Source organism: Xiphophorus hellerii, chromosome 22, assembly GCF_003331165.1.
Source record: "Xiphophorus hellerii strain 12219 chromosome 22, Xiphophorus_hellerii-4.1, whole genome shotgun sequence".
Classification (NCBI taxonomy): Eukaryota; Metazoa; Chordata; class Actinopteri; order Cyprinodontiformes; family Poeciliidae; genus Xiphophorus; species Xiphophorus hellerii.
The window spans coordinates 5,081,148-5,101,173 of NC_045693.1; the positions used below are offsets into that span (position 1 = coordinate 5,081,148).

The following is a 20,026-nucleotide window of genomic DNA, read 5'->3' on the forward strand; positions in this document are numbered from 1 at the left end:
ATTGGTAACATGAACAGCAAACAGGGAAACAGGCACATAAATCTTTTGTCCAAAGGAAAGTGTATTGGGTATACTTTGGAGTGTTTATCACCATATGTTAAGATGATATAAACCTAAAATCTATTCTTCATAACCACCAATTAGTCATAAAACTATGACCACCAGCCGAAAAGAGAGACTATCCTCTTTTTGCTGCCAAAACCACACTGCTAAATCACTGCAGTAGCAGAGTGCTAAATTTCTTGACAAATGTGTAATTATGGGCCATTAAATTTAGGCTCTGTGGTTCATACAGCAAGTGTTGGGTGATCTCCTACCCAACAGATTTCATTCAAAGCCGATACCTCCAAAAATGGTTTTGAGTTTATTTCAGCCATAAAGTGTAAAGTTTGTAAAGATGACAGAACAAGGTAGGACAATATGTTCTCCCTCTCTATATGATTGTATTGACTTGACCACATATTAAACACTGGACATGTTTGTTTCGTAAAGTGCTTTGAAGCAACCTTTTTTGTAAACCCGTTCTATATAAATAATTTTAATCGAATCAAAGCTATAGCTATTATTGTAAACCATGCTGCATGCAACTGTTAAGCAGTTGTGACATTTGAGTTTTTTCTGATCCTGTATTCACTGCAGTGTGTTGAGTCTGTGGACTGCAGTGACACGGCGCATCTGGCTGCTTTCACACACATGGTGTTTGATTACTTTACCATAAAAGAGGAGTTTTTGACATTACTGCTACTGAAAATCACTACAAAGGGAGTTGACATCAACTGTGCAACAAAGGGGGAGTTGTTGGAAATAAAATTCCTGTTGAAAGCTTGGTTTCTGTAACAACTGATGGCGCACCATCAATGACAAACACCTTATACAAAGATGGTGGACTGATGAGCGCAGACATTCATACTGTTTGTTTATTTGTTTTTGACAAAATGTGAATTAAAAGAAGTTCAACTCATTCAATCATACAGCATGACATGCTGTTGAATCTTATTTCATTACCTCAGTTTTACACATTTTTTTGAAGTGCTCTTCAGGAGTGATACTCATTTTTTTCTTTGTGTTCATTTTCATTTCTACCATTTTGAAATAAAGCAGCAAATACAACACTCCGATGCTTGTGAATGACATGTTTTGAACACAATGTGTGCTGATATGCTTTATTATATGGAAAATAAGCATTCACTTATGACTTGTGGAAGTTGGATATTTAGGTAAATTTTGCCAAGCATGAGTAGCTCTGATGTTTTTGTGTAAAAGTAGGTCACAGAAGATAAAAGGTTGCAGACCCCTGGTTTAGATCAAAGCACACTAATCTGTCAAAGTAACCCAGTCCAGGTCCAGACCTGACTTGAATTGGGATCTGTGGTAAGATAAAAAAATATATATACAGTACAGACCAAAAGTTTGGACACACCTTCTAATTCAATGGGTTTTCTTTATTTTCATGACTATTTATAAGGCAAGAAATCCCACTTATTAACCTGACAGGGCACACCTATGAAGTGAAAACCATTTCAGGTGACTACCTCTTGAAGCTCATCAAGAAAATGCAGAGTGTGTGCAAAGCTGTAATCACAGCAAAATGTTGCTACTTTGAAGAAACTAGAATATAAGGGGTATTTTCAGTTGTTTTACACTTTTTTGTTTAGTGCATATTTCCACATGTGTTATTCATAGTTTTGATGCCTTCAGTGTGAATCTACAATGTCAATAGTCATGAAAATAAAGGAAACTCATTGAATTAAAAGGTGTGTCCAAACTTTTGGTCTGTACTGTATATATTCTGTTTCCAACCAGTATTCAATTAGTCTGACTGAGCCTGAGCTTTTCTACATGAGAGAATGGGCTGATCTGTCTCAATGCTGGTACTGACTGTAGAATATACTCCAGACTATTTTAGACACTATCTTTGTCCTTTTATTTCATACTGATCACTGATTTTATACACATATTCAGATTGCTCCATGTAAAGTAGCCTGGACATTAATGCTCAAGTGTGGTCCCAAAACCTGGTTTACATTCATTGTTTTGCTCTTTTAAATGTTTCCATAATTGTCAGCCAAACTTTACTCTACAGTTTACATCCTACTTTAGGTTGTTCAGGCCCTTAAGCGTGTAATAAATATGCTGCTTTTTTTTAGATTGTCTTCTAGGTGATTATAACTACTTCAGTGAAGCAAGTAAAATCTATATTAAATATTATTCCACCATAATTATCTGTAACTCAATATGTCAACCTAATTAGCAAAGATTTAGGTTTATTTTGATAGTCAGTGTCCATCTGGTTGCTACAGCAACACATAATAATACAGCTGGGTATGCAAAAATGTACATTGTTTCTGTGTGGAAAAATGATCATATCAGCAGATCCAAGCTTATATGGCCATAACTTGAATATTTGATGTTACAAATATTTCACACTGAACAGATGCAAAAGAGAGTAATTTCAGAAAAAGTCATTAAGTATGAGCCACAGGGGTTTATATTAACATAGTTACAGAGAGCTGAAGACACTCAGGGGGTAAAATTTACTGGTTTTAGAGTCTAGTCTTTTTTTTTTAGACATTCCTACAAGCCAGCAGTTCTCAGAGCTTATGTGGAAATGGTTGAAGGTCTGAAACAACTAATATCGTGTAATAAACTGTGAGTAAGACAAGTAGAAGTAAAACGCACAGATATCCAGACACAGATAGAACACACCATCCTAATTTAAATATAAATCTCTGCGCTGAATAAACTGCCAAAGGGCATGTCCTAATGAAAAGTCTGATTTCTTTCCAAAATTACTTTGATTTTTTCCCAATTTCATTTTTTTGGTTTCTTCTCACATGTCCAAGTTTGAAAATATAAACCCTTTCATTTTTTAGAATATTTCACAGAGAAAGAACAGCAACATTTTGCTCTCAGTCTCTGAGTGTGTGTGTGTACACAGGCAGCATGTGAGGATAGTTTAGGCTCTCCCTTTAAACTGGACTATGGTGCTTTTGGCTTCTCTTTATTAAAGTATATTAGCTGGAGACTTTGATTTTTTATTATTTTTTTATTAAGTGCAGAGATGAAGCAAAAAGGTGCAGACAAGCTGCAACTCCAACTCCAATCATCGTGGAGGTAAGCAACTAAAAAAATAAATACGATTGGAGGTTTTGTCAGATAATGTAATTAAAATGATTCAGGATTTTGTTAAAGATAAACATCATGTTGGTTTAATTCCATTGTGAACAAAGTTGCATAAAGGCAACGTGAATTAGTTCTGATTTTATGGCTTTGAAATTATAAACAAATGTATAATTACTGAGAGCCTGGCTAAAATTATTTATTTTGCAAATTCAGATAATCTTCTTTGTTGTTTTTTTTTTAGCAAAGAAAACATGACAAAATAAAGTGGATGTTAGGGGATACCATAATTCACAGGCTAATTATGAATAACATCACTATCTACATAGTACGTCATATTTATTTCAGGGAAATTATGATAAATGAATGAGATTTATTTTAAATTGGAGCTCTGAACCTAGTTCAGAATATTTAGGAGGTGAATTGTAAATATGAATCAATTCATTTTAAACTGACTGAACTGAGTGAACTAGTTCTTGTTAAAGATGAGATCACAGAACATTTTTGTACCAAAACTGTGGAGCCAACGTCTTTTATTTGTACAAGTGGTTAATGCTACTGACTTTTATTTCTAGCTGAAAATATCAGTCGTACTTATTAGTCTTTTATTTTCTTCCACTTTTTGATTTTTATTGCTTTCACTGTTCTTTTGTTGTTTTTGGTCTGTTTTATGTAAGTGATTCTGTGTTTAGTTCTCATTTTATTTTATGGACTTTAGTGACTTTTTGGGTTTTCAACGTGTTCTACAAACCCAATCAGGACTAAGGAGGTCCAGGGTGCTTCATTCTTTTTTCTTGACACGGACCATGACTTTTCAATTTATAGAACGTCTTCGCTGCTCCATCGGAGCACTAAGTAGCTTTTAGAAAAACTGTAGCGAAGTCGCACATCTTGCTCTGCTGAGGATCTTTGCACAGGGAGATATTTGTTAAAGTGTGAGGCTAGAGTCACCATAATTTGATATGACTTGCTATTAATTCAACACATAACACGCTCCCTTTGTGGCTGTGACAAAAATAACAGAGAGAGTTGTTTTCGCCTTCCTTTGTGTGTTGTAATTATTACTGAGTGTTATAGCAGCACACGCTATGAGCTCAGGTCGCTCCCACACGGCTTTCATTTGAGCCTCAGCTGAACGCGTCACATTACACAGACAGAGAGCATCAGCTATCAGCACAGCCTGTCTGTTGCTGCTCTTTTACTGTGAACGCCAGTGTAAAGGCTATGCTGACATTTAGATTTGTTAGAACAAATCTGAAAATTCACTTTTTTTATACATGTCCTTCTTTGTAGCCAACTTCTGTCCTTTTGTGAGTCGCTCTGTTGTCACAATTGTGCATGATTTGTTTTCCCTTCTCCCCCCAAAAAAGTATTAAAGTAACCTCTTTGTGAAAGCCAAGTCACTGCATTTGTTCCCCATCATAACATTGTGTTTCTACAAGAAATGCAGCATTACTCAGTTTTCCTGCCAATGGCCAGAAATTCATGGCTGACTTGTTTAAGCTGGCAAAGGTTTGCTTACAATTCGGAAAAATGTGGTTCACCTGTCAGGTATTCACTTCCTGTCACAGCAAAATGGAACCACATATTTTCAAATCATGAAATTAGTAGGGCGATGTTAAATGGTAGGGAGCAGGTAGGTGGATGGGTGATGCATTTTATGACAAACTTCAGCCAATTTGTGACAGATCCTCCAGTGGAGGAAGACATGACAGCTGGTGAGACAGGCCAGGGGAAGCTGGGTGCATTTCATCAGGTAACAGTGGAGTCTTTACTCTGTGGACTGAGGGGACACCTTAAGTGCCAGCGAAGGCAGAAGAGACAGCTAAGTCCCAAATGTGCTGCAGCTCACAAAACGGAGAGCGAACAAGGCCCACTGAAACAAACAGGGAGTGACAGAAGGCAGCAAAAACTGAGATGGGAAAATAGGAAAAGAGTTGTAAAAGTCTTTGTTTATAGAAAGGTGAACCAGAAGAGGTGACAGTAGAGGATAATTTGCAGAAGCAAGTTTGTAAAAATGTCCGAATATTGTTAAAATTATATATAACCACATAAAAGAGTACAATTTGGACTTTTAAATGATTATTTTGAGTGTGTTTCTCAAATAATTTAAATTTAAAAAATGTACGCAACATTTGCAACAGTTTTTGTACTTTAATGCTAATCTGTATTTTAAGTACAGACTTTAATATATTTTATGGCATCCCTTCATGTTTCCTCCTCATGAATACCTAAAAATAGCAAATTGCTAGCAGGCACAAAAGCATGTCCTGTTTCCAAATCTGTACTGACAACTAAATTCTCCGTGTCGCTCTGTCTAACTCATTCATTCAACTCTGTGGGCTTCAGAGACAAGAGCAGCAAAAAGATGATCACACTGACAGGACATCCAATGCAGGCACAGAGAACGGCTTACATCAGAGGAAGTGCAGGAGTTGTCTAGAACAAGTTGGGAAAAAAAGACAAAGCATCTTCATTGCTTTCCATCTTTGCATATTAACGGACTAAAAGCCACAAAAGTGGCTAAAATGAACAAATTTAACCAATTTAAATATGAAAAATTATTTTACTATTTTAATTCTATATGAAAAAATGATTAAAAAAAGAAACTCATGCAGATTTATTACACAAAGAGCATTATTTTAAGAATTTATCACTGGTTTTTGCTTACAGCTAATAAAAACAAATCAAAACTTAACTTCTCAGAAAATTTTAATATTACATAAGACCAATAAAAACTAATTTTTAATATGGAAATCTCAACCTCCTGAAAAGACTGTCCACACCGAACAGGAAGTCCACTGAATACTTGGTTGGGGCTCCTTATACCTGAATTACTGCATCAATGCAGCATGACACGGAAATGATCAAACTGTGGTTCTGCACCAACTACAACAGCAGAGGACTCCTCATAATCATTATTAACTGTAAAAACCAGACTATGGGAGCGCAATCTACAAATAAAACACAAAGGAGCCTCACTGAACAACCATCCGGTCATTTTTCTCTGTTCCCATGTGAAACATTTCTGATGTTTTATTTGGTTCAGATTGGCTCAGTGCAACAAATGTGTAACAGAAACCATGTGGTGAATCTCCACTAAACTCTTGAACAGTCTTTGCATTACAATCCTCTAAAGGATGGGATTACCTATGCAGGGAATGAACTCTTTTCCTTCCACTTAACTTTCTAAGTGAAATGCTAGGATCCAGCTTCTTTACTAATGATCTTTTATGCCTTATCTTTCCTATGGAGTGTTTAATAAATATATATGTACGTTCCATTGATCAAATTAATATTTTAATCATATTCTAATTGATTGAGGTTCACCTGTAAAAACCTAAACTTAAAACTGAACCAACAAAACGAAAGAGTCTAAAATACAGAAATCATCTTAACCACAGTAGTTTCTTCATATCTTAGAGGTCACTCAGATAAGTCATTTTTAAAGAATATGACAGGATTTTTGTTGTAATATATAAATAAAACACTTGTATGGAATATCTTTTTCAGATGTGGTTACACAGACACAAAAGCCACTGGAGCTGTGTCTATTTATGTGGGGCAAAAGCATGAATTATTACTGTCATTGTGCCACAGCCTTACTAAAGGAATGCCCAGACCACACACTGCTGAAGCATGAAAGCACAAAACCAAGATTGCTTTGGGTTCATGGGCTGCACACACTGACCTGGTTGTTGACACTTGGATACACATTCACAATCCTCTTTTTTTCCAAAAAGCTTTGAGAGTGAGGGTGGAAGAAAGGAGAATGCACTTACTGCTTGACAGATGATGGGGTATTTGATTCGATTGATGCCACCGGCAAACACGGCGAAGGTCAGCGCCGTATGGAAACAGAAGTTGAGAAGCATGTGCCATCCCTTCCTGCTGATGCGGATAGCGCTGGGAGGAAGAAAAAGACAACACAAAAAATTACAGATGCAGCTAAACTCTATTTTATTCAGAAAGTAGCCAATCTGTTTGTTTTTTTTTAACTGCTCAACAGGAAAACCCAGAATGCAGCTCACCAGGACTGAGGAGTTGGATCAGGTGTGCGGAGGAGAACAACTTCTCCATGTGGGATGCAGACTGACTCAGATAGCTCCTTACCACAACCTGCTCCTACATGTTTGCATGTTCTTTTTGATTTAAATAGCTTTGAGTTTGAATAGATTTTCTCATTATGTAAGGAAAGCAGCAACAATCTGTTGATGTACCAATGCTGCTACCTCAAGCTGTTATCCCCCTTCTACCCCATCTGAACATGTTGCAAAGGTTTTTGCATGGAACAGAAAGAAATTGGCTCCCATCTCCCATCAAAAATCCCATCTACTCAATGGGATTTTTGTGTTTAGGCAGCATTTTAAGTCACTTCATTAACTTAACAAATGTGTAGAATTAGGGTAGGACAGGATTTTTTAAGGTAGCCTCATCTTCAAATTTGCAATTTTTATTGTATTATGATGTCATCTGTTATTTTGTTCCAAAAATGATTTAATTCTGCATGTATTTACAAACTTTTATAAATGTTTTTTTTTTAAAAGTTCTTACTTTTTAAGAACTATTTCTAAAAAGTACAATGTCAAAAGGAGCCAAAAATAGCTTTACCTATCTTTTTCATATTGAACTCTTTAGTCAGACTTAATTAATGACTTAGGATAGAATATAATTATAATAAAGGTGAAATATAAATTTTATTGGTTTGACAGGATTTCTACACATATCCCAGTTTGAGAAAACTGTAAAGTAAAATTATAAAACTGCTTATGATTGGGGTAGATCAGATCTGGATTAAAACAAGACTAAGAGATTGTTAAAAATTTGATGGACAATATTCTAGTATATTATTAGATATTGCTGCATCGAGTCCCAAGATGTAACTTTATGCAATTTAAGACCCAAAAGAAAAAAACCTGAGCAGTGAATAGAAGATGAGTCTTTTAAAAAGATATTTTTTTAGTGAAAGAACAGTTTATAGGCCACCATAGTTGGTGTAAAATACTCTATATATAGTACTTAGAAAGTTACTATCGTTCGTTTGTCCTTTATATAATTTTCTACAAAGACAAATCCTGGTTCTCATTTATAAACTCCCCACTGGCAGAATACTCTGCAGGGAGTATTAATGTATGAATTATGAAATATTGTTGCTTTTTTTCCCCCAATTTCACTCCAGTACAAAATGAATAAAGTCACCCAAAGTTCTGCAAAGACTTAATTCACACTCACAAAACATTCTATAGAACTGAATCAAAATTAAGACTAATTGTTTAGTTAAAGGAGAATTTAGAAATTAATTAGTTAGTTAAAATATAGCTATTAAAATAAACTGATCAATATTTACACAATTAGATAATTTATATTGGAAATAACGTCACTGATACATTTTTTTAAGACATCTCAAAGAGTAACAATGCATTTGTTTCGTTTTCTACTGCCCATTTACATTTTTTTATTGTATGATTCGTGAGATCTAAAAAAAGCAAAGCTGGAAAACCGAGAACAGACCCACCTGCTCCATTTAGTGACGAAGCCTTGAAGCTTTTAAGCTCTTTCTGACTGAACCTTTAGAAGACTGATGTTTAGATAGATACTCTTTCAGCACTTCCCAGAACACAAAATAAAGGAACGAATAAGAAAGGTTTTGAAATGTGAACACTTTCACCGAGCCTGATGGCTCACTTGAGCACAAAACAGGATAGGATCAATTCAATTTGTTTCACCACATAATATTTCAGGCACCAGTAAGTGTGCATATTCATCCTCCAGCATGACTTTATCACTAAGCCTGGAACATCAAAACTCACACCATCTAGTAATTATAGCTCTATGTGCAACAATCACTCTGCTGGGTTTCATAATGAACTAGAAAATTCTATTTTTAAGATGGCTGGATAAAGTTAGAATTTCAAATCTTCCAAGAATAAAATTCCAGACTTTTCCATACTCCACTTCCCAAATTCTTTTACACGCACCTTCATACATAAAAAAGTAGTAGAGACAAAGAGAGACAGAAAATAGGACACAAGGAAGGAAGGGATACTTAAATCAAATTCCAGTCTGTTTCCTACTTTTCCAAACTTTATAGGAGTCTTTGATGCAAATGCACTCAACCCACATCATTGCTTTCCACCCAGTTGTTAGGAGACATGGCTAAATAGGTCAGACATTTCCAACATGTGTGCTGGGCTGTGAGTTTAAACTATCTAATCTTTTCATTCCCATCCTCTGTTAGCTCATATTGGTTTTTTTTTTTTTTCTCAATTTTTTTTTGTTGTTGATTCAGTCACTGTCCCTGTTTGAAATTACATAACCCTGCTGTGGAAATCTTCCCTCCCCAAAATGGAGGAGTAGAGCTCTGGCTGCACGTGAGCCCAATGTAGATGAAGCAGCGACTGTTTGAGCCTGGAGGCGTGTCTGGGGCTGGGCTTCACTGATTTCTGCAAAGGGGAGGGAGAACTAGAGCTGCTGTTTTCTGGGCCGCCACTGAGTTCCAGGTCCATCCGGCACCAGGCCCATAAATCAGGGTGGCTGCTGGCCTCCCTGGAAGAGGTTTTCACAGGTTCTGCTGCGGGCTTTCATTGGGTCAAGTACATTAACCTGGCAACCCTCCATATCTCCATCTCTCAGAGGGTTGGTGGGGGATAAAACAGCCCCGGCTCTGCATCTACTCTCTCACCTCAAAACCAACCGCTTCGACAAATGCAAGGGGCAATAAAGCAACAGACTGTAATATAAGAAGTTTTACATTGAGGAGGTTTAGCCAAGCCAAACGTGCCGCTGATGTCTCATAAACCAAAGAGCGCAGGCTTAGTAACGAGCTGCGATGGAAATGGTTACAGTCTAATGCATATTTATTATGTCAGCAAAAGAGACAAAAGTGAGGATAAGATAAAGATCTGTGGCAGGAATTAACAAGACGATATGAAAGAAACTAATTCTGCTCTGTTTAACGAACTGTGTCCCATTCTGCTAGAGGAGAAACAAAGAAAAAAAACTGAATATGAAGAAACAGTACAAGACACAAAGAGGTTGATATAATGGATGCCTGTTATGACAGAAAGGTTGAATAGGCTAGAGTAATCCTGCTAAATTAGTTATTTAGTCTATAAATATCTTAAGCATTTTTGCACAAAGTTTATTAGAGTCATTACCACAGTGGGAAATCTTCCTGAAGTGGGAATTAAAAATACTTTCAAATAAAAATCTAAAAAAGATGCATTTTTATTCATTCAATCTAGTGCAAGTAAAAACTTAAAAGTCACATCATTGTTAAATAAAATCAAATTGTGCATAATTTATCTGATGGGTAATCACAGCATCAGTATGTTTATGAACAGTAGTGAACAAACTGTATCATAAAGATAAAGGAACACAGCAGACAGGATAGGGAGAGAGGAGACGAACACAATTGCTTGTCATAAACTTGATATATTGGCAAGATTGTTAAAGGAAGTCATAAGAAGTTCTTTACACACCTTGACACAAACCAAGTCTTGCCAAGAAAACTGTGAAAGGTGATTGCTTTTAATGAAGCCAAAATACAACTTCTGAAGGATATGCAAAAACCCCCCCCCAAAAAACGTATCTGTCATGAAACACCATGGTGGCAGCATCATGATGTATCATTTTTGTTAGCAGCACAGGAAAGCAGGTCAGACTTGTTGTGAAGAAACTAAAAACATGGCAATCTTGAAAGAACATGTTAGATGCTGCAGAAGGCTTCAGGCTGGTGAGGATGTTCACCTTCCAGTAGGAAATCAACCCTGAACTTACAGTCACAGCTACAACTGGATGGGTCAGGTCAAAGCAGGTTAGCTTAAATCAATCTAAGAAACTATGGCAATGTTTGGAATAGAATTTTCAGGGATGCTCTTCAACGAATCTGACTGAGCTTGGGCTATTTTGCAAATAAAAACAGAAACCAAACTAGTCAGAACAGTCCTACAGACATTTTCCAAAACCTGTAACAGCACTGAAAGATGGCTATTCATAGAACTGACTGAAAACAAGAACACACCACTCTTTTTTGTTTTGTTTACACCGACCATTAAAACAAAAATCATTTTCCTTCCACTTCATAATCATTTTCTACTTCATGTCTATAAACCCCCAGTGCAATATATTGAGGTTTCTGGTATAAAGTGACAAACTGTGATGAATACTTTTGCAAAGCACTGTTGATAATTCAAATAATAGAAAAGCCAAAAAATAGCACATGGTGGTACGTACGGTCAAAGAGATTGCCATAATTGCATTTGACTGCTGTTGCTAAGCAAAACCTGTGGTGATAACTTCAAAATAATTTACAGGCGGCAGTAAATTATAAGCTGCAGAAGTTGACACAATTACTGTCAGATTAGCACAGTTTAAACTGAGGTCTGATTTCACTGTGAATTTGTGCTGCTACCTAAGGCTGGACAACACGCCAAATGAATTAAATTATTTTTAAACGTTGTTTATGCTGCTTTTTTAACTAAGTTAAAACCCCTAAAGCAGAAAAAATTCACAAGTAATGAAGGTTCTTTCCTTAGAGACACCTGCATCAGTGAACTTTGTCAGGAGGCAGCTGCAGCCGAACAAAGTAATAAAAGATACAAAAAGTGAAAACAATGTGGTTCAAAAGCGTCTGACAGAGAACAGACTGTAAAAACACATGGGCGAAATTTCTTCTGTCAATCTATTTGACATTCAGAGACAGTGACAGAAAGAAAACGCAAAACTACTTTTGGAGTTTCAAATAAGAGAAAAAGTGTGTTAGGTCTTTTTTCTTATCAGATTTAATGTGGTGGTCCAGCAGTGGCCAGGATGACTCACTCCTCTCTTTTCTCTGAAACAGCAACAATTGTTTTGAGCACTAAGTTCCTCCAGACATTTTTTAACTTCATGGTTAATGTTTATTTATTTCTTTATCTCATCAATAAAATACATAAGTGCAATTCCTGATAAATCTTGATTCTATTGGATCCTCCTTGAAATCGAAGCATTCGGTTTAAGCTGAAATGTCATATCTTTATCATATGAACATTATTCTTCTCTGTGAAGTAGGAAATTACATAGATCTTAGCGATTAAGAAAAATAATTTAACCTTAACATTAGTTACAATACATGTCTACAGTGGACTCCCACTTAATCATAGTTCAGTTTGCGCAGATTTATTTTCTGTTGAAGTAACTCCAAAGTTTAGCTTCTATGGTTGGACCATTTCATTGTGCGCATTAATGCATATTATGGTATATTTTGTGTTTGAACTATTAAAATAAGCAGATGAATGCATTCTTAGAATGAGTCTCAAGTATTTGTGGATTTCAGCTACTTGTGGGCGGCTATGGTCCCTAACCTCTGCAAACACCAGGGGTTCACATCTAATTCAGCATAGTTTGATTTGTAAAGTCTCTAAATATGCTGGTATGTAAACTGTGAAGTGTTGGAAAATTTCTCTGACTGCTGCAGTCTGATTTAAGTATTTGTTAATTTGTCCTGACTGTGAACACTTTTGATGTAAATTGTGTCTGTTGCTTTCAAAGGATTTTGGGTTTAAGGAAATTATACCAACTGCTGTGAATTTCCCTTTGCTCAAACATCTAACGTTTGCCAATAATCACAAATTCTGTCCTGAAATATCTCGTTGTCGGAAAAGGATGCCAACACACACCTCATTGTGGGTAAATATATTTCTACATGAGCTCCCACTCCATGCTGTGTCTATCACTGAACTGTCTTGCATTCTGCACATTTAACACCCAGTCCCAGCGCTTCACGGCTTGGATCCTGTCAGTCTGCTGGAGTGATACTGAAGTGTTACTAAACAGAGATGTGTTTTAGTGTTAGGGAGAGCCTAGTGGGAGGTGTGGAGGAGGTGGAAGAGTTCGTTAATGTGAGCTACATTGAAGGAAAATCCCCTCTAACTCTGTGTGTGCAAAACATAAAATCTGCCATCACATCTTAAAATATGGAAGTTTTTTTTTTTCTTTCTTTTTGCTTCTAGTCTAAATAGGAACTGATGTTTTTTTTTTTGCCAAAAATACTTTAAGATGCTTGTGGTTTGAGCAGTTTCAAGATATGGGCTACTGATGTAAGCATAACACCCACAGCCTAAAACCTGGAAACTTGTTGATGAAACTAGTTGTGCAGTTTCTCACCTTGTTCAAAAATCAGATGTTTAGCAGATATCTTTAGATGTAACACCAAAAAAGGGTCACACTAATATCTCATTGGACTCCCAGTACCCAAAATAATACATTTAGTGTCAAGTAAAATGTTAATTGAATATGAGCAGTAATACAGTTATAGCTGATGTTTCTTTAATGTTTTTATTTCTTCTGCTAACAAATTTGTTTCCTAGTTCAACAGGATATATCTCAACGACAAAAAAAGTTCAACATCTTATCTTTTTAATTCACAAACACTGCATATAAACCACGGCAATTAGCAAAGTGACTTATTGCTGCGCTTAAACAATATTCTAGTCGAGCAAACTTCTACTTTATAAACCTAAAAAAGGTTGAAGGTACACTACACTAACTCCCGAGAAATGCTCGGTTCTCTGTTCTCACCTCGTTCAGATATAAAGCAACAAAGGTGGCCTCTATACCTCCTAACAAATCCGTTGGGGGCATGTGTTTGTCTTATGATGGACTAAAACACATGCTTTACCACAGACACTAATGTGTACATGTTTTATATCCTCTTAGACAGATTGTAGGGCTTAACAGCAGCCTAAAGCATCTGACTCACACCCCAGTGAGCCCAGGATCTGAGGCAGAGGAGTCACAAACCACCATGAGGGTGGAAAAAAAGGTGAGAAATTAGGAGATTATGTAACCGTCTGCCCGCTTGTCCAAACGCTGAGGTGGAGTTAATGACTGTGAATTTAAATTTCAGCATGCCAGGCTGAAGAGGCTTAAACCTTAAATGTAGCAGACATGTTATCCAGTTTATGAGATTTCCTCTTACCTGTGGTGCACTATGTACGTGATGATGGAGGCGAAGAGGCAGAGCAACATGACCGCCGTGCAGGCATACACGACCGGGTGCAAAAACTCCCCAGGGTAAGGGGGGAAAGAAAGCACCTTCTTCAAATCCTGAAGCACAGAAAAACAAACAAGAAAAACATTGTCACTATCAGTGCCATGAAAAACCATCAGTCAGTAAAAATTTGGTGTGAAAAATGAAAGCACTTTGGAAAATCAGCTCGTCCCCCCCCCAAAAAAATACATAATGACACATAATGAGCTCCTAGGATACATATTCACAGCATAGTGCTCTGATGAGATATGTGAGCAAAATACAAATAAATGTCGAGGAAATGTCTCTGAGTTAGAATGCTGTCCAAATCCCTATAAAAGAGAAGCAACCATGTCGAGCGAATAGTCTTCCCTCTGCATTTACATTCAACATTTCAGGCATTAAGCTGACAATGTTTGGCAGAGTGACTGAATGCAAAAATATTATAAGCTTCCTGGGCTGCCAGCAGAAAAATTCTGGACCAAAAATAGATTAAAGAAAGCAAATAGGGAGAGAAAATATAATACAATGAATGTGAAATAAATGTCGCAAAGACGTCGTTCAGATGTGGCACAAACTGTGACCGTTACAGCTTAAATCTCTAAGGATGCAAAGTTCTTTGTAAGAGTTCCTGTCAGCTTTAGATCTACACACGAACAAAATGGGGCCTTTGAAAACAATCCACACTCACACCCTGCATGCAGTCAACGCACTGTCTGGCAGAGACCGAGGCGAAATGAAGAGTGATGTCGTGAGTTTTGGCTCCATCGTGTTGAAGTTGCTAAATAAAGTGCACCTTATCTCCATAAGCCCCGCCAGCTCGGTGTGACTTTGTGTCTCAGAGAGTGATCCACATACAAGCTGTCTGGCTCTATCATTGTCTCAGAAACGAGCCCAGTGGGAGATTCCCTCGCCGTGTTTATCCAAAAGGCCGATGAGCCTGTCTGGACCTGTGAGGGGTTGTGACCTGACTCAGAGCTTTTACCAGCACTGTTCTAAAGTCGACTGCTGATTGTTGGGATTATAAATCCATCCTGAATCCTAATCCATTCAGCAGATCTTTTAAGCCTTAGATTTTAAAAGAACATATCCTGTAAAAAATAGTTTCGTCCCAAAAAGACATATTGTAACGTTTTGCCACATATATATAGAATTTCACTTCTGGTTATAAGCTTCCATCCATTCAGGATGCAAAACCTGATGCATTCTGACAACCATTTTATTCAGAGTAAAATGATTATATAACAAAGCAATTTCAAATACATTTAAAAACAAGAATTGTTTCCTGACACAAATCCAGTTGTTAAGCATTAAAAACTTTTAGTAGGGCTGACATCAGGGTTATGGGAAGGCATTTCTAGAAGCTTCATCTTATCTCACTCTTCCTAAAACACCTCATATGTTCTTCAGACGATTGTGTGTTGTTCCACTTGAGTCTAAGTTTCAACCATCTGACCAAAACTGCACATAAAAAATGGTTGAAAAAGAAAAAAAACTGCCATGAAATGAAAACAATTGGAGCATCAGAGTCACTTTCTACAGTGAAGCCAGTTTTACATCACTGTGTACGGAGGAGGTACTGACCAGAAACCAGAAACCCTGCCCTAAAACAGAGCCATCCAAATCTAACTGAAATATGCAGCAGCACATGTAGAGAGGACAACAAGTTCTATGGCCATATCATCGCAGAAAATGCACTGTAAAAAAATGCTTGAAGGAATCAAAGCAAGGCTTTAAAATCTGATGTTGTACCAAATGGCAGGCATAGTGGTGGCAGCATTATGCTGTAGAGTTACTACCCTGGAATCACAACCCAAAAAATTATAATGATTTAAATTAGCTGTAATCAGAATAATTCAAAATTCTTATCACAATAACAGGTTTTTCACAATAAGGATAAACCAAATAATAAATGTATACCACTATTACTGATGAATAGCTGTTGGCAATAACTGGATGCTCAAATACATCCACGTTATGCATGTATTTGAGCATGTATGTATAACCAAAGTAAAATAAATAATTTATTATTATGACATAAACTACTGATCTGAACTGTATTCAACCACTTTGGCCACATCTACACTGTTTTGTCTTTATAACACATAAAAACAAAAAATCACCAAATGTTTATTTTGTTAATCAGAAACAAAATAACAGATACAAGGCATAAATGAACAGGCATTTTACAGGTATACTCTGTGTAAATGAAACTCAGTGTCTGCAGTCAGTAGACAGCTGGATATACAATCACAAAGGTCGCTGAAGGTTTGTCCAAGCAACATCTGATTACAAGGGTGATAATGATGGTGGAAAACATTGACTGTGAGTCATCATGAAGCAAATAAAACACAATGCTGCAACAGGCTTCCTATCCACCGTCAGTGGATGCCATGGCAATGAGAGGACGGCATTCACATGGTGCTCATGTTATAAAAGATCCACGAAGCTATTCATAGCATTAAGATGATTTTACTACCAATGTTTATAAAACAGAAACTGCAGGATTTACATTTGAAGTATTAGCATTATAGATTTCACAAACTTATCAAAAATACGTGCATATCACAGTAAAACATCCAACACTGACAAATGTTCTCAATGTCTGACATCCTGATATGCTGTAAGACTCCAATACATTAAGTCTGACTGAACTGAACTGTATTACGCTTGGATTACATTTGACTGTATGCCACTGGATTTGAATAACCCAATTTGCTTTTTTTCTGTAAAGCATCCTAAGAGGACTCTGGTTGTGAAATTTTTCTACATAAATAAACAGAAGCTATAAACTGGAACTACAGCCAGCAATCAAATGAACAGTTACTGTGAGCAAACAGAAAGCGTACAGAAGCAAAGAAAGACCAGGATGCAAATGGTCCTTTTGGGAAAAAAACCACAATGAAACACAATACCACAAAGACATTCCAACTGTAAATGGCTTCAAATAACTCAGTTTCTTCTGATTAGGGAAAGAAGACACATGGCAAGAACTTCTGAGTTGCAGATATACCAGATTTATATAATTTAAAAATAAAAAATAGCAGTTACTAGTACAAAAAAATTAATATCAATTTTACAAAAGGGCGTAGAAAAACAGCTTTCATTTGAAATTAGTTGTTATATTGTTGAAAGCAAGCAGAGCTAAAACACTGTGAGATATTAAACATGATGGTGAGTGATGGCAGCTCTGACAAAATGGCTTCAGGTGAGATGGAAGAAGGCAAATGGTTTCAAGGGACATGAAGTGATAATCACTGAGCTTATAATGTTAATTCAGAATGTCAGTCTGTCACCTAGTGAGTCTTTAACCACAGCTCAACCCAATAAATAAGTCAGCAGTACGTGGGCTGAGACGCTTTTTCTAAAATAAATTTATAACAACTAACGTAGCAAACAGATATAGTGTTCTGAAAAAGAATTTGTCCCTCTTTGCTTTTTTGTCTTTCTTAAATCTCTTAGATTTTTACAAATTTTAATATCAGACCCCAACAGTAGTCCTGGATAGGGAAGCCTTCACTTCCTAACTGATATAACAACTTGCTGCAATGCACAAAGTATTTCCAGACATTTTATTTACAGATTGCCATTATATTTAATACATACTGTATATATATATATAAAAAAACAAAAACAAAACAGTGGCGTCATAGAAAAGTAAGGTACCCGGTAATGACACAGCAGGACTTCATGAACTCTTCAACACTAATCTCAGTATTTTTGACCAGGTCTGTCTGGCATGAAACAAAGGCTGAAAATATGGGAAAGCTTATCATGCTCAAAGTTAAGGAGGTGCACCTGCATGAGGTCGTAACCTTCAATTCAGTTAAGCTTGTAAAGGACATGGGCAGTACTATTTTGTAGAAATGATCACCTGTCCAGGGGTCACCAGCCCAACAAAGAGCAAGAGAGACACACAGGATAATTGCTATGCACACACACTAACCACTGATACCACAGGGAAATTTAAGAGAGACCCATTATCCTAACAGTTATGTTTTTACACTGTATGAGGAAGATGGAGTATCCTGAGAAAACCAGTATATGCACAGGGAAAAAATACATCCAGAAAGGCCCCAGGCTGGGATTCAAATCCAGAAACCTCTTACTGCAAGGCACCGCTGCTAGCAACTGCACTTCTGTCCAACCCCTACGAAGTACCAAAATATTAAAAATAACAAATCACGTGGTTTCTGCTCAAAGCTGAAAATTCTTTGTCTTTGGCATCTTCATCAGGATAAGAACCAAAAACTGAAATCAACACAAATTTTGTGTGCCAAACTCAACAACACTGTTTGTTTATTTGTTTGTGTATTTAAGAATCCCATTAGTCTCTACCACAGTAGAGATTATTCTTCCTGAGGTCCACACCACAAACATTACAATTAAAACATCCCATCACAGACAGTGTAAGGAGGAATGGTCAGCTCCCTCTGTTTGCTACAGCCACATGATTTATTCTCATTAAATAAAGTTATCCAAATTAAAAGTCTTCAATGTGAAATTATGTAAGTGGAGAATAACAGGAATGTATTTGAAGTCTTTTCACAGGTTTTTACCAGGGGTGTTAATAAGTACACTATGATACATAATGTGAAACTGTTCTGCAAACGTAGTGCTTATTAAACTCCTAATAGATCAGCAAAATGTGAGAATGTGTCATTTTCTAATTAAAAAAAGAATAATGTCACCACCCAGCTGAACTTTTTAAAGATGAGCACAGAGGACCTCGTGTCGACATCTGGGTTAGAGCAGAACTCAGTATCTGTGCTGTTTTCTACATAAATTCATAAAACAATATTTTTCAGAAAGTTAGAGTACTCAAGAGTCTGTTTTTTATTGCTGATTAGATTCAGTGGTAGCAGAGCTGAAAATCTCTTAATTACTTTATAGTCACTAGCAAATTTCTTTGCAGCTATTTTTGATCTTTATTTGAGTTTAATCAAATCTAATAATTTATGATCCGATATAAAACACTGTGTTTTTGGTTATTGGCCACACATGGATAAAACACTTAATTTGGCATTAAGAAACAAGAGCTAGTCGTTAATGAAAAGGTTTGTAAATTCAGCTCTTAACTAAAACCCTAAATATTAGAATAGCAGGTCTATAAATCTGAAGTGACATTTTCCAATTAGAAAAACACTGAGATTTTACTATAATTTAGCCAATATACTTAGAATAACAGAGAGGTGAAGACTGTCTAACTGCAGCCTGGAACGTAGCTCTAATTTTAATGCTCTGCATAGAGTAAAACAGTGATAGGCAATTTAAAATGACCTTAGAGCTGAATAGGATGGAGGAGAACTGGAAGAAAGGAAGATGGATAAAAAGAGTTGGTGACTTTCAGCAGATGGATCCTTTCAGAGCTAAACATTTAGAAGAACAGGCTGATCTGTTATACATGTGGCTCTCAGAAGCAGTGTTTGTGATCTTGCTGTGACATTTGGCAAATAGCCAAAGGCCCCAGAAGAAAGGGCCAAGAAGGATGAGCGCACAATGTGATACCCATACAGAACACAGACTGGAAACGCAGGAGCTTTTTTTTACACATACGCTAAAAAGTTCTTAAATTCTTGAAAAGTCGTATGTAAGGATAAAAGTCTCAAAAGCACATATATTCAAGCTGCTGTTAAACTTTCCAGGAGATCAGAGGCAGACAGCGTACACAGGTAGATAAATCCCTCGACTTAATATACTATTCTCTGTATGTTGCTTTGAACACGCTTCTCGGTTCTGTCAGCACCAACACAACTCACACCTGATGGGCTTTAAAGAAAATGCATTGATTTTCACATTGTCCTCCTGGCATTGCATCCCACATCTTCTGCTCTGATTCACAGATTCACCCATACCCCCACCTCCAGCACCAACCTTCATGTTTCTGTGTGAGAA

General features: G+C 36.7%; 1 protein-coding gene across 1 annotated transcript in view; it reads right to left on the minus strand.

The window, feature by feature from the left end:
* Positions 1-20,026, minus strand: part of adgra1b (adhesion G protein-coupled receptor A1b) — a 190,735-nt gene that overhangs the window by 21,354 nt on the left and 149,355 nt on the right. The window contains exons 15-16 of the mRNA XM_032553794.1: positions 14,081-14,208; positions 6,903-7,026 (exon numbers count right to left, since the gene is read on the minus strand). Of these exons, the coding sequence (XP_032409685.1) occupies positions 6,903-7,026; positions 14,081-14,208 (252 nt within the window). The remainder of the gene's footprint in view (positions 1-6,902; positions 7,027-14,080; positions 14,209-20,026) is intronic.